The sequence below is a fragment of the Gallinula chloropus genome (assembly GCF_964237585.1).
Source record: "Gallinula chloropus genome assembly, chromosome: 8".
Taxonomy (NCBI): domain Eukaryota; kingdom Metazoa; phylum Chordata; class Aves; order Gruiformes; family Rallidae; genus Gallinula; species Gallinula chloropus.
The window spans coordinates 7,177,073-7,199,221 of NC_140093.1; the positions used below are offsets into that span (position 1 = coordinate 7,177,073).

General features: G+C 38.2%; 1 protein-coding gene across 1 annotated transcript; it reads left to right on the top strand.

Moving 5' to 3' along the window:
• Positions 1-213: 213 nt before the first annotated feature.
• Positions 214-19,443, top strand: GRK7 (G protein-coupled receptor kinase 7; the record flags this gene model as incomplete). Its single annotated transcript, XM_084267457.1, has 4 exons — positions 214-963; positions 1,710-2,147; positions 15,422-15,693; positions 19,101-19,443. The coding sequence occupies exons 1-4, from the start codon at positions 361-363 to the stop codon at positions 19,441-19,443; spliced, it is 1,656 nt and encodes a 551-aa protein (XP_084123583.1). The 5' UTR covers positions 214-360.
• Between the last annotated feature and the right edge of the window lie 2,706 nt (positions 19,444-22,149).

Genomic DNA, 22,149 nt, shown 5'->3' on the forward strand with positions numbered 1-22,149 from the left:
GGGAGTCTTAAAGGCTACCTGGGCCCATTCTGAATAACACCAGCTGAACTGCATGTGTTTGGTGCTGCCAGTGAGAAGGTTTGCCTAGGATGTCATCCTTCAGCTATACATAGCAAACTCAAAGCTCCTTACAGAGAAACCTCTTACCAATCACTTTCCACAAATGGTGCATATACCTAAAGGTACTTAGTGAAAATCCTTGAGAGGTATTTAATGCAAAAGCAGTTAGTCTTTCTGGTGTTTTCAGAAAGCCCACACATACCACTGGCAGGGAGACCTGCAGGACAGCTGCAGCACAGCACCCGGGCTGGTTACTCATTTTGTCTCAACTAGGCTCTGCCACCCCAAGAGCTTGCCAGGATGTGTGACATGGGGGGGCTCGACAACCTGATTGCCAACACAGCCTATCTGCAGGCAAGGAAGAGTGGAGATGGAGACACCAAAGAGATGCAAAAGAGACGTAAGAGCCTCTCGCTGCCCAAGGTTGATCAGTGCAGAGAGGTTAGAGAGTCTGTTGTTGCTGATTATGACAGCATCTGTGAGCAGCAGCCCATCGGCAAGAAATTCTTCAGAGACTTCTTAGAGACAGTGCCAGAAAATTTGGTAGCTAGGGACTTCCTGGATGAGGTGTCAAACTGGGAGTTGGCAGAGGATAATGTCAAGAGCACTACCATGGAGAATATGATCACAAATTTTCTTAAGGCAGGCTCCAAAAATTACCTGGCTTTTCTGAGCTCTGACTTGGCTAGCAAATGCCAGGAAGCTACTGCGAAAGACTATGAGAATGTCATGCAGCTGGCCAAGGAGGAAACCAAACTCTTCCTTAAAGGCAAGCCCTTCCAGGACTTCCAGACCAGCCCCTTCTATGACAAATTCCTCCAGTGGAAAGTTTTTGAGAAGCAGCCAGTAACTGAGAAATACTTCTATGAGTTCCGAGTGCTGGGCAAAGGTGGCTTCGGAGAGGTAAGAGCTCATCCCTTCCCTTCCAAGATCAGCAGGTGGGTCTGCAAAGAGGAATGTTGCAATGGATTAAGAAATTGTCTTAAGGTTTTGCAAAACTCACTCCTTCAGGTTGCCTGTTTCCCAGAACTGAGGCTGGTCATGTTATCTGTACTACAGTTACAGGCCTCAGATGCAAGTTAGTGACAAGCTACTTGAAAATTTGTATTTTCTGTGTCTATGGTAGTAAAAAGGCAGGCTTCTTAACAAAGGGTGCATGATGACTCATGTAGTTAATTATTAGCCTGGTCCTTGTCACTGTTTTAAGCAGTGCTGGCCCACACACTCCCAGATAATTCCTAGGTGTAGTTTAGGGGATAGTGCAGATGAGGATCTCTTCCAAAAACACACTATGAATGAGGCTACCTTTTTATGAGATGAAAGAGAGTTGAGCTATGCAGATACAAGCTGTATATGCCACTATGCTCATGGTCAGAGAGTGGGTCCTTGTTCATTTTACTTGCTACAACATGTCTACTAATGGTGTCCTCGAGAATTTTGCATAAGGTCCACTATATAGTGGTCAGGAACAAAACATGTTGTATGCTTTTTTTTTCCAGTTAGTTTCTGTGCTAATATCCTCTGCCACAGAAGTTAGCATCAGCAGCTACTAGCAGGCATCCATGATTCCCCAGTTCCTTCCTATTACTGCCCTTGATATTCCAGTCTGTGTCGAATTCCTTCATTCCTTGTGCATCTTGCTTCTCTAGGTTTGTGCTATCCAGGTGAAAAATACTGGCAAGATGTATGCCTGCAAGAAACTGGATAAAAAGAGGTTGAAAAAGAAAGGTGGAGAGAAGATGGCACTGCTGGAGAAAGAGATCCTGGAGAAGGTTAACAGCCCTTTCATAGTCACGCTAGCTTATGCCTATGAGAGCAAAAGCCATCTGTGTCTTGTCATGAGCCTCATGAATGGAGGGGATCTGAAGTATCACATCTACAATGTGGGAGAAAGGGGTTTACAAATGAACAGGGTCATCTATTACTCAGCTCAGATCACCTGTGGGATTCTGCACCTCCATTCCATCAAGATTGTATACCGGGATATGAAACCAGAAAACGTCCTCCTGGATGATAATGGTAACTGCAGACTGTCTGATCTTGGACTGGCAGTGCAAGTCAAAGAGGGAAAAAGCATCACTCAGAGGGTGAGTAGAGCTTCATTGAACATGGGCAGTGGGAACGGAAGCTGTTCTATTTCTAATGCATTATGAGTCCAAGAGTTAATTCCCTGGGATTTGTGCTTTGCTAAAGACCTTACGTGGTCATTTCATTCTAAGAGACAGGTGGTAAGAAGATTTGGGTAATTAACTCTCAGGACGCTATATGTAGTAAAATAACTTCTCTTACACCAAGACAGTAGAACCATACTGACCTGTTGTTTCTCTTAAGATAAACTCTTGAAGGAGTCACTTTAGAGAGGCTAGCACCAGAGCCTTGTGCCTTGAGCTACAATGCATAGTCAGGAGTTTAACCAAGTAATTGTTCATGTAATGATCAGCAGTCAAAGATACGGCTCTGTGTGTATTCAGTTTTTGCTCTTAGAGCAACAGAATTTCTTCCAGATTAGTCTTCAGTGATGCTACAGCTCCTATTGCAGGTGTTCGTGGTGCTGCACCATAAACCATTGCTGACTTTCCTTCCTCCCACAGATTCATTCCTGAAAAAAATTAGCAGACTTATGAGAGTTTGCAAATGTCTGTATGTGTGTGGGGAGAAGGATGTGTGACCAACTGGGTTTTGCAGTGTGAATTACTGGGCAGAACTTTAGCTGTGCCTGTGGTCATCCCAAACTAATCCAGATTTCTAATGATGTCATGAGCTTTACACAAAAAAGGTGTATTGATGTAAGTGAACTATGAAAAAAGCATATTTCTCCCAAAGTATCTGCAGCATAAAAATGGATATGGTGTGTGAATGTCTCTGGCATACACTAAGAATATGAAGATATGGAAGCAACATTGTAAACTGGTCTGAGGGCCATATGTTGAACTCCCTGAGTCTTTTAAGTTACTTTGTAGAAGTTCAGTGGAAGAGAGAGGACCTGCAAGTATCCTTTTGCGTCATGCTTGAATGATGCAAACACAGGTCTTTTTACTTTGTGGCTTAATACAGTAATTTGTAGTTTAGAGGAAAAAAAAGGTGATATTACTGTTTTCAGTTCTTTGTGAAAGAAAATAAGGAAATGGATGTATTTTAAGATAGGAAATAATTTTAAAATGAGACTGCATTATGTCATAGACCTGAAAATATGGTTTCTTTGGAAGCTAAGGCAGGTTTTTAAGTAGAACTTAGCAGAAATGGGAAGGTGGCTTTGTGAAGATGGCATTTTGATCAGTGAATCCAAAGCTATAAACCTTACAGTGTTTTGCAAATGACAGATGCATGAAGTTGTTATCATCACAAAAATTAATTCTGGCAGAAGAAAAAGGTAATAATGGAGGAGTGTATTTAGTAATGTTTAACCACTTCTGTTGGTGCTAAGGTAGAATCTCAGAGAAGTAGTGGGCAAGAGTGGTGTTTCTCCTCATTTTCTATGACAATGTTAGCAAGTTACAATGATCTTTTGTTCTGTTGCTGTTCACTGTTTTTAGAAGTGCTATTTGCTGTTACATGGGTGCTTTTATTGGAGTGGAAATGGCAATGAATAATATGCTACATGATTGTAGTGTGGGACAAGGGATGTGTTAAAGGGGTTTTATTCGTACAGGAAACTGAAATAGGAGAAGGAAGAAAACAAAGAGGTGTTTTGATGTGATTTTATGCATCATAACTATGAGGGAGTTGAATTAATAATAAATCCCAGTATTGTTTTACATTTCTATAAACGGACCCTATTTGTGTAATTTGAAAGCTGGTACTAAAAACATTATATGATCATGTTATCACTATTATTTATGGTAATGTCATACACATACCTAAAAAGACCTTTACAAAATTTGTTGCATTAGGCTTCACCATTTACCCATGTAATAAAGTAAAAAAGGTGCTGTTCAATTAATTTTTATGTACTAATCACAGTTGCATTGCACTTCAAAGTTGGTAGAAAGGTTTTATCATAGAATGCTTTTTGAATATGACTACCAAATTGTTATAATTTGGAAAACTTGAGAGCAGATACTGGTGTAAGCTTGGGTTTTTTCACCCCAAAAATAAATCTCCAAGGCAGGTTTATTAAATTTAACCAGTTGTAGTATTTTGTAGGCACACTTTTATAAGGGCAATTTTATAAGCAAAAGCAGAAAATACAGTCCTCCAGTCCAAATTTGTATTGTACTGTGTATCTGAGTGAAGTGCCTAACATTACATAGCTGTTCCTAACTTTTGGTTGATGGTCTAAATTGATGATTTAAGGCTCACAATTTTCAGTCGCTAATTAAAGAAAATGCTACTGACCTATAACATGAGACCCTTTCATTTCAATTCATTTATCTATTTGCAAAGAATCCTTTTTAAACAGATACTATAATATGTTGAACTTCATTTCTCCAGCAGTTCTGACTTTAAAGCCTTGTAACCTCTGATGACCTGGTTCTTCAGTCATCATACTTGAAACACTGTTCTGTTGCACTGTGAAAATAATGCCTAACTTGGCTTTAATCATATTCACAAGTCATTATACTTCCTGAGAGTAATTAACTAATATCCCTAATACCAAATCAAACCATGTTTTTTGAAACCAAATCAAACCATGGTTTTTGAAATAAGCAGTAATTTATTTCATCTGTTAAGATAATTTTACTTGGCCAGTCTTACACAGATTACAATAAATATAGTTTATTTGTTAAATGTAAGGTAGAAATAATGTTTAAAATTGTATCTATTGTGGCCTTTCTGTAAGGTGATATATTAAAAAACAAAGGTTCTTCACCACCCCACCCCCCAACACACACATCCCGCCGTCTAAGGAAAGCTGGAGAGCTTGAGTAGTTGGTTATTTTACTGGTTTTCCTATTAGAAATATTGGTAGCAGCAAGTTTTCTATTCCCTATTTTACTGAAGGACTGTTTCAGAGGAAAAAAGATAATATGCTTTTCTGGGTCATATTTTAACAGTTTACTCACGCTGAACAGATTTCTACATTGCAAACTATGGTTCTATTCAGTATAGCTACTTTCATTGCCAAATTGTATTCATTCTGAGTATGGAGAGTTTTCATCTCACACTCTTAAGTGCAAAAGCAGAATGATGCCTCTTCTCAAACAGTGCTTTCCTCCAAATTGTTTTCTGCAGGTGTGAACTAAATAGAACATAAGATAACGAAGGGTTCTTCACAACTGTCTAAAAATCTCAATAATTTCAGTTTTTCCTCCTGAGTGGTAATCTTTCCATGATTTCTCTAGTTCTTCGGGTATTAAAGTGCATCTTCCTTGTGAATAAGCAGAACAAAATAGAAAGCTCTTCTGTACATCAGGAGGAGCCAACTATGGGGTAGATATCAGAGATAAGGGACCTGCTTAAAAATGTTCATCTGGTATGAAAACGTCTCTTAATACATAATAGATGGTAAAACAAAGCAACACTTTTCTGCCTTGTTTTCCTTCTGTGTTTCTTTTTTTGCTATATATTATGAAGTAAAAAATATCACGTGATGACTTCCATGGTATCTAATGTATGGATTTATCTGGGTATTTATGTCATTTGGGATTGCAAAAAATACAGTATTTTGATGCATTCTGAAAGTTTTGTGCACCTCTCATGGGTATGTAGGTCATTAAAGATAAATTTGTTATGTGTTCAAAGCATCACAGAAATTCCAGGCCTCCCATGTATGTATAAATGCACATCACACATAGCGCAGAGGGGGGTCCATAAATCCCTTCTGTAATCTTGTTAGGTGATTAGGATATCACATGGCACAAGTGATAAGCTATATAACGAGTTCCTGTTTTAGACATTTTCCAAGTTTTCAGTGAAGATTTATATCAAACTATAATGGTGATGTACTGTTTACCAGACAAAGAGTGGGTGGAAAGGTTTTTTGAACTTTAAATGGGTGACTTCAATGTGGTGGTCTTACAAAGTCATGTGTATTTATGCTGCAGAAAAAGCATTGTGCAGCTGATGATTTAATACTTACGTAATTGAAGAAGTAGCCTTGGTATCCTTTAAGTATTGTCATTGCACACACTCCCTTTGAGAAATATTTGGATGCTTTCTGCTAATAGTCTGTAACTATTATAAACAAAAACACCCTACTTTCAGAAATAATGCATCTTACAAAGATTTAGAGAGAGTTGGATACCCAGCTTTAGTTTTCTTTCTTTGTTTTCAGTTGTTAAAGCTGCAAGTAGAAATGTCTGGCTTTCCATGTCAGTGTCGTTTTGCACATCTGTATGCAATCAGAACAGTAATAATTACAGAGTTTTGAGAACTTAAATTTCACTTGTGTGCTGCTTTGTGAAGTGTTAGCTGGCTTTTGAGTGGAGAAATCACTAAAAACATTTAAAATATGTAAATCTGAACAGTAACAGTCTTAGAAATAAAAGAAGGCAATTGAAAACTACAGCAAACATGAATTAGATAGGATCTGCTCATACATGTACCTGTGTGATCTACCTAGAAGTGTGTACATGCACACTGACTCAGCAGCATTCTTACTGACATCACTGGAAACAGAAATAAACCCTTTGCCAGTGACAATATAATTATTCAGGACTTGAAGAAGAAATATCATTATGACTTTTCATACAGATGTGCCTGTAGCATCTATTCTCATGCAGTCATACCATGCATAAACTAGATTGTGTCTTAAAACTAGGCCTTCTAAAATGTTGATACTCCCTTTGCTTTATATAATGGAAATAGGCAACAATGAGAAACTGAGAGCCTGCAAAGATGGCTTTTGCATATAACAGAGATGAGGAGCCTCCATCCCAAGTTTATCCATTTGCACAGTTCGACCTGACATCCTTCTTCTTGAAGTCTCTAAGACTTTTTCTCGCATGACTCCAAATTCACTTGTTTTATGTGGGTCAAATGCTCCTGGCCTTAGCTGAAAGAGTAGTACTACTTAATTTTCTGAGGACGGTTCTAAGAAAAGTGAGCATGGGCTTTTCTTTAGGACCTTCGTATCTTCTGTATATTGAAATAGAGAGAACTTAATTCCATTTTTTTCAGAAGTTGGTGCATATTTGCTGTTTATTTTGGGAAGAGCTTTCTGCCCTTACTGTGCAAAGCAACTGTGGCATGTAAATTTTGAAGTACTTCTGTGCAGATGCATGTGAGCCAGAGAGCTTAGATTTTAACATAACAACTGTGAAAAACAAGACAAACATTTTTGTAGTATTTATAAAAGTGCATTCATATCTGCGGAGGTTTCGGGCTTCTTCACAGTTTTTCAGTGCTATGCTTTATATATTTGAAGGACATCATAATATTTTTATAGGAAAAACATGTTTTGGTTAAAATCTTACTCAAAATGTCCTTTTGCCCTCCTGTATGTTTGTTTATTATAAGATTCTATTTCTTAGGAAAACAGAAGGAAATCTATTTAGATGTTCCTGCAACTTGGGATTTAATTTCAAGGCAGTTGAAAAGTGGGAGGAGGGTTTAGATAGACTTGTGAAAAAAAAAATAACTCAGCAAAGTATTCTACAGTTGACCTTTGGCCATTATCATCACGTGGCATTCTTAATGGATAGGATTCTGCAAAAAATTTATTCTTCCTTTGCCCTTTGACAATTGACAGTCGTTCATTTGCTCAGAGTTGAAGTGACTTCCTGCTATTTACAGTTTCAGAATCACCATTCTGCTTGTGAGTTCCCAAGTATGACCTGCAGAATTGATCGCCTTACGGGCAGAACTTTGTTCTTGAAAATGTCAGTAGTGGCAGTTGTTGGGAAATGTGTCACTATGACAAGTATTTCAGATTCTTTTAATCTCTGAAACGGGTACTTTACAGGGTGCAACCTCATCAGCTGTGACTGCCATAATCATGAGAGTGAAGGGAGCAAAACTGATTTTGTGGGATCATTCTGCCTCCTGCAGTTTTGAGATGGCAGAAAGGATACTGTAGTCATCTAAAATTAGGAGAATGCAATGTGTCCCATGAAATGCTTTTCCTACACAGGGCATGCCAACCATGAGAGACGTTTTTCTGTCTGGGAAGACATTGGAGCCCTTTACAATGTAGCACCAGGTCTCTTCATGACTTGTAAACTTGTTCTTCATTCAGATTAGTCTGACAGTTAATAAATGCTATGTATTTTTATATTCTATAAAAGAGCAAGATAGAAGATCCCTTATCAAGTTCCTAGAGCTGGTAGAAAGATTAATTAAACTCTTCAAACATGAAAAATGCTCTGTAAGTACTAAATACTACTGCTTAGTCCCTTTATCTCTCAAGGCTCATGATTTGTTATGAGAAGTAATATACATTTATGAATTATCTCTTTGGCAAATCATCTAGTGGGCCACTTTTTGATTCAAAATTGTCGAAGGTGTTTTTAATTTCTTGGGTTAGAAATGAAACATTTGGCTGACAATGTAATTCTTTGAACTCTTGGTTTGACATTTTTGACCAGAAGTGGTATTGCAGGAATTGTAAGCAACAGGATGGTGAGGAATGTTGTACTTTTCTTCCTATTGGACCGCATGTGGCATTCCACTTACTGTGATGAGGAGTTTCAGTTAACAAAAATATAATCACTTTTTTATGAAGGCAAAACAAAATCCTGAGATTACAGATGCAAGCAAATAAAAACTGTAGGCTTGGTTTTGCTTGTTGTTCAGGTGTAAAATCTGCTTGTTGAAAGGTAGCAGGTTCAAAATGTGTGCAGGTGGTGCTTAACACAATGTGTAACTAGGCTGCAGGACTCTTGCCAAATATCTTACAGGGTCTAAGGATTTAGCTAGGTTTGGAGGGAGAGCGGACTACTGATGGAAGAGAACTCTGTTGAGAGAAACCATTTCTGTCTCTGGAAGCCCTGCAGTACCTGCATTGGAGGGCCGATGCTCTTCTCTGGGCACCTTGCAGCCCTGTTCCCTCAGTCACCCTGGCACCAAATTTCTCTTGGATGTTCCCTTTTTGAGAAAACCACCTACACGTTCTGCTCTAATACTGCATTTGCAGTCATTATAAAAAGCTCCACAAAATACACACAGACTAAGCAGATGGAGAATTTTCTCCCATATTTATGTTGTTTATACAAAATTCTGTAGTCATTAAATAGTAAAACCATAAACATCTCTGAAATTATGTATTACTATTCCCACATTAAAGATGGGAAATGGTCAGGAGAAATTTAAAGGGAAATAGAGAGAACCTTGTTACTTCTTGAATTCTAGTTGTGTGGTTATGAGTCTGTAACAAGTGTTCTGCTTGTCCTGTATGCTCCATTCCTGTAACGGCTGATCGCTTCACTGTCTGTGAATGCATATTTCTTCTGATGACTTCCCACTTCACCAAGGTGGGGATGTTAGCAGGTTCTACCTCCAAAAGGGATCTGAGGCAAAGATGATAGTGATTTCCATGCGATGATGACACTGGATGCTCTAGAGTTGGAAGTTAATAATCGATGCCTAGTTACTGGCCTGTCCTGAAGCCATTTATCCCTTTAATTTTCAACATCAAGAATATATATTGAAAAACACTCTGCAACTGTGTCTGTCTTCCCAAGTGTGAGCACAGAGGCAGCCTGCTGTTACTGTGCAGGAGTGGCTTTCTCTTCATTTGTGCAACTTCCTTGATTTCAGTGACTACTGATGTCCAACCTTAAAAGACTAGGAACTGATGGGGGAATTTTTTTACAATTACAATTAGTGACTTTAAACCCAGAGACCATTTTTCAAACCCAGGTTTCCTTTTTTTCTAATATAGCAGAAATTTGTTTTGTCCCTTTTGTGCTTTTATGGGTGTGGGGTTTTTTTAAGGCAGACAGCTTACCCTGTTAAAATTACCTTCCAGTGTGAAAATGAAAAAAACTTTGGACTTGAATTTTGTCTAAGCATGTGGGATTCAGTAGCACCTAAGTTGCTGTACAGCCTTTCTCATTATCTTTTCCTGGTACTCTGAACAGTCAGTCCTCCTTGTGTTGTTCTGAATCAGTAGCCCATCCATCTGTGATGGACCATCCCATCGTGAGGTCCTTCCATTTGCTAAGCATTAACAATATGCCAGAATCATTGTTCTGTGAGACTTTTCAAGGGTGTCTTTTGTCCGAATTAGATTTTATTTTTACTACTTATTTTAAAAGACAGTTGCCTGTTCATTTGATCAACTGTCTTCCTGTTGCTGTATGAACATGTGGTGGGAAGGAGCTGCAGTTCTCTGTGGCTCGTTTGAATTACGCTCCGTTCCTGCTCACAGTGGCTCCTGGGAGAAAAATGAAGATTGTAAAGTGAGTGACAGAGGCAGATCAGTTGTTCTTCCCTACAACTAGGGCCTATTAGCTTGTGTACAGACAAGAGTTTTCTGTGGCCCATTCCTGCATTCCTGCAGGGTCTGCTAAGGCCATTGCTGAAGGAGTGGAGGAACAGCTGGACAAGAGAACAAAGCAGGCAGTGGCACCCCTTGGAGGAAGGAAGGACCGAGCCCCAGGAAACAGCTGATAGAGCTAAACTCAGCTTGTTTTTTTTCCTCTGTTCAACAGTTCTTGTGCCATGGCAAACAAAAGATAGACATTCTGATTTGCTTTACTGTTTGGTTTGTGATATCAATTGAGTTTGTTTTGCAGAGATCTGTGGGAAAAGGTAGAGAGATTTAAATCCCGTTTCTCCTCATTTGCCTGTGTCTGTGTTGGTGAAAGCTCCAGAGAGTTCTGTGTCTTTCTCCCCTGCATCTGCTAGAAGCTGGGATAAGGACCATGTTCAAGGGACTTTCCCTCCTTGGGACAGCCATCTAAATAGGATGTGTGAGCATACTTAGCACTGTGGGCCACGTTCTGCTTGGAGTTGTGGTGTGCCAAATACCCATTGACTGGGAGCTGAGTGCACTTAGCGCTTCTCAGGATCACATCTTATGTTATTAAAAGATTAGAATTTGTGACTTTTTAAAAATTAATGCAAGATCACATTTCACAAAAGAAACATTTGTATACTTTCACGAGTCATTTCTACTCTGCCCTGTCAAACCACACTCAAAGCAATGATTCCACTTAACAGAACTCCTTCACTAATGTGAAGGACAACACTTGGCCATTAATTTTTAGAACATTATTGGAAAATTGTGTTTTGGGCTTTCTTCAAAATAGAGAAAGAACCCTTTTAAAAAGCAAGTCAACTAAAATTGAATTCACTGACACTTAATTGACTGAAACTGACCATTTTTTATATTTCAAACAGTACATACAAGTAAGGCATCCTGCTCATCATCACAAAAGACAGTATTAGATGGAGACCAAGCAAAAATTAGCATTGCACTGTGTGCCTCTGAAACAGCATTTGATTTCTACCTTCTGTAAAAAAGTTGTCATAATGTAACAGTCTTTCTCTCCTTTGTGATACATATTTTTTATTGCATCCCATTAGATACTTCCAGGGTAATTCAATGTTTATGTGTCTCTGAAGTTCACTTGAGCAGTGAACACATGCAACAATCTGTACAGGAGAGAAGAAGATAATGCTTGAGTTTAGTCTCAAGTCAAAACCAAATGCACGTCCTAGCAGTGACAACAAAAGAATTCAGCTTTCCGAGCTTGGGGGTTTATTTTCCCTGTCTCCATTAGAAGAGAGAAATTTATCCCTATCCAAAATAATATCTATTAAGAAAAAATGTTACTCAGTTAATACTGAGTAACTGAATTTACTTTTAAATTTTATTGAGTGAAAACAAATGCAATATTCCACAAACCAAATGTTTTGGGGTTTTTTGTGATGAACATACCAGTAACCCATACTTAGAGGTATCCATTCTAATGCATGTTCAGATAATTCCAAGGCAATTAAATATTCAATACCAGCCAATGGAAAATAGACCTGTTCTCAAAAATAATGCAATTGAATTTTTTTGTGATATCTTTTCCTTTGTTTCTGGCCTTTTACATTTTCCAGCTAATATGCTGGTTTTTTGCTGCTCAAATCTCACCACTGCTAGTGAGTATTGTACATCTTAAAAACTCCCTTCACTAAGCTTCTGGTTTACCCACTTAAATAAACCTCTCCTGAGTCACTGAAGCTGCCTTTCATGTTGCCACAGGATCTCTTTCCCTTGAAAGATGATCTGATTTTTGACATCTTGTTCTCTGTAATGAGTAGTGCAGGGATATTAGGTTTTAGCTTCCCTCTAATGCTATCTACTCCCCAAAGATAGAATTTAATCTTCATTTGAAAGATGTGTGTTCTTCCAGTTCCGGGGGTTGACTGAGTCTTTTTTTGTGTTCCCTAATGCAGCAAATGCTTATGGTTTTATCATCTTTCTTAGCAAATCATTTTGTTAAAGCTCCACATATGTCAAAATTGGTGGGAAAGAATAAAATTTAAACTCTCCCTTTCTTCAGATTGCTGTTTTAATAAATAATAAAGAAAGATGGTGGAGATTTATGTATTTCTCCCCCCACCCTGTTTTTGTGTTTCTTCCCCTTAAACATCACTGCTGACTACTTGTGAAATGTGTTTGTTTCTGCTGTACAATGGTAATGTTGAAGTGGGTTTTGAGTCTCAGGGATTGATTATGAGATTAGGTTTAGATTCCTACTTCTCAGCCTGTTCGTTACGAATTGTCGGAAAGCTCAGGAGAGTTTTGGTTTAAGATTAGGTTCACATTTTGATGAAATTCCTTGAGAAAAACAGTTCATAAAATTCTGAATTGGAATGGTTTGACATCTCAGAGGAACAATATTTTTCCAGGCTTTTCTCAGGCAGAGCTGGATCATCTCAATAGCAACTCAAAAGATTTCAGTGCTACTAATTTAGAATTTTCAGGTTTAATTGTTCTTCATGGTAATCTCATCCACAGTGTTTCACTTTACTCTGAAGGAAAACTGTTGTTGGTCCACCTCTATTTTCTGTTAAATTGTTGTCATGTGGCCTTTTTGATCTGCAACCTGGGAACCTACTTTGGCAGGGGGGTTGGACTCGGTGATCTCTGGAGGTCCCTTCCAATCCCTATAATTCTGTGATTCTGTGATTATGGTCTTGCATTCTCTGTTCATGAGAAATATGAGAGCCATGTCAAAGCAGTGTTCTTTATGGTGTGACTTAATGAAGGTTATGTGGAAAACACACGTGGAAGACATTCAAGTTACCTGGCAATGATTTCTTTTGAAAAAAAAAACAACTATGGAAGAAAGAACACAAGAAGGAAGAAAGAGTAGTAGTCTGATAGGAGCTGGAGACACATTTATGATTGCAGAATTCTGACTTTTCCATGTCAGATTTATCCAGTTCCCATATAAGGATGGAAAGTAATGTCTTATCAGAAAGACCATACTGTGCTGTCAGGGTACATTTTGATGATGATATGACTCATCAGTTCTTCCAGGCATTGGCGCCCCAGCTTCATCTCAGTAAAAATAAGAATGTTTATTGCTTCCCAGAAGGTAAAAAAAAAAAAAAAAAAGAGGACAAAAAATATTCCAGAAACCTATTTAGTGTCTGTGTTCACTAACCTGTAATGATGTAATGTCTCACGTCCTTTGGTACTGAATGTTCTCTGCTGCTTGCAGCCCCCCACCTCCTAGGTTTCATCTTCAGAGCCAGATGGATCTAGGTTCCGAGTTCCATATTTGAGCACTTGTCCCCCTTTCTGAATGCAGCAGTAATTGAACATAAAAATGTAATACTGTCAGGGTATCTCTCAATATTAGCTTTTATTTGGAGAAATTCAATGCAAACAGTGCCCATTACCTGTGGGATGATGTCAGCGGTTGCAATGCCCATGTGGCCCCTCTGCACTTCTGTGGTTTTAGCAAGGGAGGCAACAGTTCTGCTTTTAACCTTCTCATCTGCTTTCAGCCTGGCTGATGCTTTTGTTCTCATTTCTGGTTTTCAACCCTAAAAATAAAGACAAAGAAAAAAAAAAAGAGGAAAAACCAAACTGGATTGAACTTTCTGTCCATTAAGTTCATGATGTAATTGATGCTCAGGTGTTCCCTCTTACCTGCATTGTTTACAGTAGTGTGTGTGCCATAAGGCATAATGGCATGAGCTAAATTTTGCAGGGAGACCTGACTCAAAAATACTATGTCTAAGGCTGCAAAAATTAGAGTTGCTCAAACTCCATAAAATAAAATTAATTTCTTGAGCTGTACTTTTCACATATATAGTGTGCCCATTTTTTTAGTTCCCTTTTTCTAACTGTTTGGCCTTGGAGTCAATCTCTGTTACTACTTGTGTTCTGGTATCAATAACAATTCCTGTCTTCAGAAAAATCTAGTGGGATTTAGCACAAACATAAACTTTCATTTTAAATTGTAGTACTACTAATACATCAGTCCCAGAATTTCAAAAAGATATGAAAGAGGTTCAAGCAACTTCTGGTAAACACATAAAATAAGATACAGAATCAGATGTGTCAGGAAGTATTGGGTCAGCTGAGGGAATGCTGTTTCAGTTGAAATCTCATGTTCTCAGTCATGCAAAAGCGCAGCAGGAAGCGTATGGGTAGGCTGAGCTCTTCTCTTCCCTCCCAGGTGAATCAGCTCCCTAGAGAGAGCGGCATCAGGAGCTGTTTTGAACGCTGTGCAGTCGGTGCCCCAAGGGAAATGTGCCAGGGAAGGAAGCAGGCAGATTCCCCTCTCAAAGAGCGGTCACCACTTCTCTTGGAGAAGGGTCTGTTAGTGCTGTATGTAGTAGTACTCTTTATTCTAGAGGGTTTTTTCTGTTTGGAAATAGGAACTTGTTCTTTCACCTGAATGCAAGTAACTTACTAATTATAATTTTCATAGGTTTGCTTTCTTAGGGTAGTTTTAAGAGTTTTTCTTGGCCCTTGATGGTAGTACTTCCTTCCAGAAGCCAACAGGGAGTGCGGGTGAGAACTTCCTCATGCAGGTCAGCTACTGGCTTGATGAGAATTTTCTCACTGGCAGGACCCTGTGTTGGACCAGTTTTAACCACAGAATAGGGAGGGAATCAGTGATTGTTAGTCTGATATTTGTCTTTTCTGAATCTTTTCAAATTGTTTGCTGGTTGTGTTTACAGGACAAAGCTAACAACATCATCTTCAACAGGAAGAAGCTAGCTAAACGTTAATTGAAAAGGAAAGCACTTTTAGGTAGAAATTGCACAGACATTTCACTTTCGAAGAGCACATTTAACACAGTTTTCCAGTGTGCTAAGATGTTTAAAGACAGGTATAGTGCATGTGCTAAAACAGCCTTATACCTTGGAGTTTTTAGCCAAAAAGATATATATAAATTGTAAAGAGTTTCTAGATACAAAATATATCAATTACATTACTAATGTTTTGGAAGTCTAGTCTGTTTAATTGCATGCATTTTGTTGCTGACATTGTATAGTAAATCTGTCTGTGTGTTTGCAATAGGCTGGGACAAATGGTTATATGGCTCCGGAAATCCTGAAGGAAGAAAGTTACAGCTACCCTGTGGACTGGTTTGCTATGGGGTGCAGTATTTATGAGATGGTTGCTGGACGAACACCATTCAAGGATTTTAAAGAAAAGGTCGGTAAGGATGAAGTTAAAAGAAGAACTCTGGAAGATGAGGTGAAATTTGAACATGCCAACTTCACAGAGGAAGTGAAAGATATTTGCCGACTGTTTTTGGCTAAGAAAGCAGAGGATCGCTTAGGAAGCAGGTATGCCTTACTTCTCAAACTCAGTAAAAGCCAGATTAAAGCTTCAAATGGTATTATTATTTTACATGTTACACAAAATTATGTTAGGTCATGAATTTCTAGAGAATACTGAATTTTCTCTTTTACCTCTAGGAAGAGAGAATTTTGAAGATTATATGGAAATAAGGGCTTTTGTCACAGAACTATGATTGTCCAGCCTCACCCCAGACTACTCATAGGTGTTCCCTTCTTAGTTTTTTGTGGAGTTAAACTCTATATATTTTTGGGGGAAGGGAACAGCCCATTTCTCTTGCACTTTCCTAAAGGTAAAGAGTATTAAGTAGATAGCTGTATCTATGCTACTGCAGACTGAATGCAGAATCTTAGGCTGTATCACTTACTGGAATGATGTGGGCAAAAATCCAAATCTGCAGTGTGGATTCTTTTCCCTGCAGATATCTGACTTGAAAGGCTGCGTCATTGGCTCCTTAGTGAAGAGACCTTAACCCCTCTGCCTCACTGATGAGCTTAAAAAAAGTCTTGTAGAGGTTCTAGTCTTCCTGACTCATCCCAGGAGAAAATGGAGGAGAAGAGTCTTGGGCACAAATTCTTACAAAGCAAAACATTTTTGGGACTTCAGAGGCAGCTTTGGGTTGATGTAGACTGATGGATGTGTGTCCCTGAGATAGCAATTTCAAGTAACTGTTCAACAAGGAGAAAAATTTGAAAACAAAGCGTTGTGATATTTAACTTGTAGTATCTCTAATTCCACTGGGGGGGCTGTACTTATGTAACAAATGATGTAGTGCATTTCTACTGAGACAGATTTGGGGTCTACATTTGCAGTATAGAAAAAACAAATATAGTAAAATGCCGGGGAAAAAAAAGGAAACTGGTGGTCCACATCTTTAGAATGCACTGTGATTTGAATTACCTAGGAATACACAGTCTTCTAAACTTATATTTCATAACCACTTGGAACAGGTTTGCAAAATGTTAGTCACACATTTGCTTGAAAGAATTAATTTCAATGAAAAGTATTATATCATTAATATACATATTTTTATTATTCCGCTGCTACATGAAAGCAACTACTGGTTGTGTCTGTTGAATTTTCCCAACATCTGTGCAAGGCCACAGCATATAGAGTATGTTTGATATGGAAATCTGAATTATCTTTAATATAGTTTAAAAGCTTATTTAAGAAATAAATTTGATAATATCAGGTAGAGTGTTCTAATGTACAAGTCAGTATGCTTTGCAGACATTCAGCCTTACAGCATTTTGTGAAGTAAACAAATTTCAGAGTAGGGGAAATGAAATTTAGAGATTTTGAGTGACTTGGTCGAGTTAATTCAGCAAGTCTGAAGCAAAACAAGGAACAGACTATTCACTTACTGTAACCACATTCCCTGTGTCAAGGGAATCATTTACAAACATTCTGCCTGCTTACTGCACGTTATTTCTCAGCAATGGAGGGAATGTAAGGAAGGTAATTGCACAGATTCGTTTAAATTTTCTGCTATTTAAGATTTCCTTACTGTTAGGTGCCGTTCTTAGAGAAAGAAAACGGTAGGATGTATATACCATGGCTGGGCATGATACAGAATAAAAGCCTGCATGTACCTCTTAAACAGGGTGATACTATTCAGGACAGCTCATCCTTATGTAAAGATTAGCACTGTAATTCTACTAAGGACTGCAAGACCTTGGGTTATCTACATAAGTGCCTGTTGCATAAGTTAAAGCTGCTCAAGGACAGCTTTACTTTGTACACCTGACCTTTTAAAATACTTTACTCTCTTATTGAAGGCTCAATGTCACTGGCTAACTCTGGAAAGATGTATCCATTTTCTTCTACTCAAGCCTTTTGGGACTAACATCTCAAATGCCACATCTGTGAAGTGATTTTTTTTTTCTTTTCTTTTTTTTTTTTTTCATGGAGTAACACAAAATTGACAGTTTAGAAGAGTTTGGAAGATGTCAAGTTCAGGGCCAGCTCGTTGGAAGGTGCCCCAGCCGGTTCCAGTAGATGGCGTTCCTGTAGCTTGATGTTCTTAAACTTTTTACAGGTTTGGTGGTGTCAGAAAACGCATCAAGAGGAGAGACACCGCAGCAATCCAATTTGAAGCTTTCACCAGCTTCTGGTTTAATTCATTACAGAAAGAAAAAGTAAAAACAAGTGAAATTTTTGTGAGTGCACCTGTCCAGTAGGATCATCAGCGCTACCAGCTCACTAGTGTCCCAGGACACTAGTTAATTTGAACAGCAACTAGTACACTTCAAGCAAACAGTGACCATAAATAAATCATATCAGGCTCGTGGAGTGCTTGAGTGTGCACTATCACTAGCTAGTTAAGACATAACATTGCAAGCCCATGTATGCAGAGGTCTTGATCCCTGTTGGCTTAATGCATACATTCATAGTTGTATTTATGCAGCTGTTCTTCCATTGAAAACATAGTATTTTTTTCCATTGTCCCCAGTGCCTGGATGGCAGCATCTATTATTCTTCAGACTGTGATTTAGCATCCTGGTCATGGTGGACTACAGTGGTTAGTGGCCAATTTTCTAATAAGGCAGCTGGGTATTCTTCAAATGTATTATCCCCATGCACCCCAGTCTAGAGTTTAATAGATATTCTTATCCTAGTTAATATAGAGCCAATCATTGGACTTCCACTGTTGGACAGTAAGGCCAATGCTCCTCTTCCCCACCTTGCTATCTCTTTAGTTCTGGTTAAAGTGCATCTTTGGATATGCAGCCATCCAGTATCTGAAGGGACCTGCAGGAAAGCTGGAGAGGGACTGTTTGCAAGTGCGTGGAGTGATAGGACACAGGGTGATGTCCTTAAGCTGAAGGAGGGGATATTTAGATTAGATGTTAAGAAGAAATCCTTCCCTGTGAGGGTGGTGAGGCCCTGGCACAGGCTGCCCAGAGAAGCTGTGGCTGCCCCATCCCTGGCAGTGTTCAAGGTGGGGTTAGATGAGTCTTTGGGCAACCTGGGCTAGTGGAGGGTGTCCCTGCCTATGGCAGGGCTTGGGACTAGATGGGCTTTGAGGTCCCTTCCAACCCAAGCCAGTCTGTGATTCTGTGATACGGGTATCTCAGTGCGCTTCCATAAGCAGCACTGAAACTCTTCCATGGCACCTTGCCCAGACTAATTTACCCTGAGAGGGAGAGTGATGAATAATGGGATTGGGATGTTTTCTGCTTCTCAGCTTTGCTTATGTTGTGCAATGCAGCATTCTTTAGTTACAAAAAAAAAAAAGGAATTGCATTGTGGTGTGGGGGGATGTGTGTGTGTATGCATATATATATATATATATAAAAGAGCTCCTGACTTCAAATACTTTCATGTTTACAACACAAAGACATATCTGGGAGCAAAACACCATACTGATTACCAACCTTTTTCTTTCTTGCAGAAGTGAAGATGATGACCCAAGAAAACATAGTTTCTTCAAAACCATAAATTTCCATAGGCTAGAGGCAAACCTTATTGACCCCCCATTTGTGCCAGATCCATCAGTTGTCTATGCCAAAGACATTTCAGACATTGCTGACTTCTCTGAAATACGAGGAATAGAGTTTGATGACAAAGATAAGAAGTTCTTCAAAAAGTTTGCAACAGGTGCTGTTCCCATACCCTGGCAGGAAGAAATTATTGAAACAGGACTGTTTGAAGAACTGAATGATCCCAACAGAGTAGATTCCGGGGGATTCGCAAATGGAGGTGAAGCTAAGTCAGGTGTTTGCTTGTTGTTGTAAATAACATGTCATTAACAAAAAGAGTAGAAACCACCCCAGAACTTTCCAAACTGTGACACTGATTCAGAAACTCCATGCATCTGTTTAAGAAGAACCAATCAGTGTAATATGACATTGACAGGCTATGTGGGACCACCAGCTGTATAGACTGTGTTATTTTCCTTCGCTCGAGCAAAGGAGATAACATTTTTGGTTTATTGGAGGTTTATCAAGATGAAGAACCGTATTTCTCTAAGAAACTTAGAGTGATAGAAATTCTGAAGTATGAAAAGCGATGATAGAATGAAAAGGCAACACCTTTTGAAAATGACTGATGATAATTTTGAATCATTTGTGGGTTTTCTTTATATTGTTATTTCTACTAACATTTCCTCTTTCTTCTACAGTTTTCAGGAAAATCTTTTCTAATTTTCAAGTAATAATCTTAGTTAGACAGTGGAGCACATATACTGTGTCAAGCTTGGAATCTTACTGGTTAGTCTGTCTGTTTCCTTAATTTCTGTTAGTTTTTGGACTATTTGATTGTAATACATTCAAATTGTTATAATATGTAAAAGGCTGTACAGATCACTAGGAAATAGGACCAGCAGGATCAAACTGTTTTTAAAGTTGATTTTAACAGAGTGAAGATTGCACTAATTTAATTTAATAAAGCATTTATTTATTAAGTGTATTCTTTTAAGTGATAATACCATACACAAAGGAAATGTATGTATAAGTGAATACACATTCTTTTTGACAATCAATTTTGAACTTCTATTATATCCTCTGATAATTTTTCTGTATGTTGATCGTGAATTAAGCTGCAAAGGGACTGAAGCAATTTGTAACTACCTTTTTACAAGGCATTTATTTCAGTGCAATATCAATTTTAATTTGGTAGTTGTAAAATATATTACATTATTCAGTGATGTAGTGGTTTAAAGGTTATGTGTGCGAGTTGATGCCATCTTCACATGTTCATTGATTCTCATGCAAATTTTGATGTGTTTTATTTTTCAATTTTATGACAACCTATATTGAAATAACTGAAAACATTTCTGTGAACACTTGCTACTGTTGAAGCCTATTGCTCATGAGATACGTCCTACTGATTTGCTCTGGTAAGAAAATAGATGGTAGTTGCTTGCAACAACTTCTAAAACCGATTCTGCATGCTGTTTACTGTCATCTATCTAGCATAATTTCCATTGACTAAAGTGGAATTTGAAGCTCCATTCCTTGGAGTCCTGGAAGCTGCTAATACTCAGTTTCCTATTTTTCATAGAACAAATCTCCTACTGAACTCAAAGATGACTTCTCTATAGCCACTGTGATTGAACTCACACACTTTTGAAAGAGGAAACCTGATAGATAATGATGTCTTCTATAGTTGGGTCTATCATGTGCAGCACATAGCTTCAGTGTTTGTTTATAAATTAATAGCTCATCCCAAAGATTGCAGTAAACAAAAACTCTTTAAATACTTTAAGTGATTTAGTCACAGCTAAGTAATACACTGGTAATACATTGTGTTTTTCTAAGTAGAAGAATAATTGTTCCCATTTTTTCCTTTTAAATTTGCTTTTCTAGTGCTTTATATACTTAATTTTCAAGTGAAAATCATGGAGAACAGTGTTATTTAGGATTAGTGGATAATTCTGTTCATGAATTATGAGCATATAATCGTCTGCCTTTTGAGGGGAGACTTTCTGTCAAATACTTTAAAACAATATAAGCTGAATTCTGACTTGGACTTTTAACCAAGAAAGATGATTCTGAAGATTGTGAAAAGCAGAGGAGGTTGAGAGGAGAGTCATACAGGTCTGTCACAGTTTTGGGAGAGTGCTTCCACTGCTGACATCCAGTGATTTTATTTCCCTTTGCTTCCATGTGCAGAAAGCTCTCTGAGTGGTATTACACTAACATTTTTAAGAAGCCCAGACAGAAAAAAATATTCTATGTTCATTAAAAAGCCCCACCAAACCTCCATGTTGTTACAGCTAGGAGAGACCTCCTAGTGCGAGTGGCATCAAAGTTTTGTCCTGAATTGGTACACCTCAAATCAATAGAAATGCTATTTCACAAATCCTCCAGAACCATAAAGCACTACTCTGAAATGGCTGTTGTTTTTCTAATTTTTACTAATTATTCAGTATACACATGTGCCCATACGCAAAGTGGTGATGTACAGACAGAACCAGAATTTACTATCATGTTATAATCATATATCCCTTGTGATACCAGGTGTTGCAAGCCTGTTGGGGTTTTTTTGAATGTATTGCAATACTGAGATCTGTGAATTCAGGACATGACATGTGTGTAACACTAGGTTAGTTTTAGAAATGTTATAGTGTCAATAAATCTCAGCAGGATGTATATCACTGAGAGACGTAATGTGCAGTGTCCCATGAATCATTCCAAGCAACACATCAGAAGTCTGATAATGCATCATTTGGCACAGTTTGTAATAGAAAGGAATGTGTTAGTTTGAAATTAATAATTTCAATTTTCTACAGTTCTTTGTTTCAGAACGTGGACAGCTTGTGTTTGCACTATGAAGAGATAGAGCAGAGCAAAGATTATTTCTGTTAGCATTTTCCATGCATCTTAAAATTAATTTCAACTTAACTTAAAGAATCTGAGATTCTTGGTTCTTTTCTTCTTCCTGCCACATGAAGTTCCTTGTTAAACTTTCAGGAACAAAGTTATTTTAACATCCTGCCA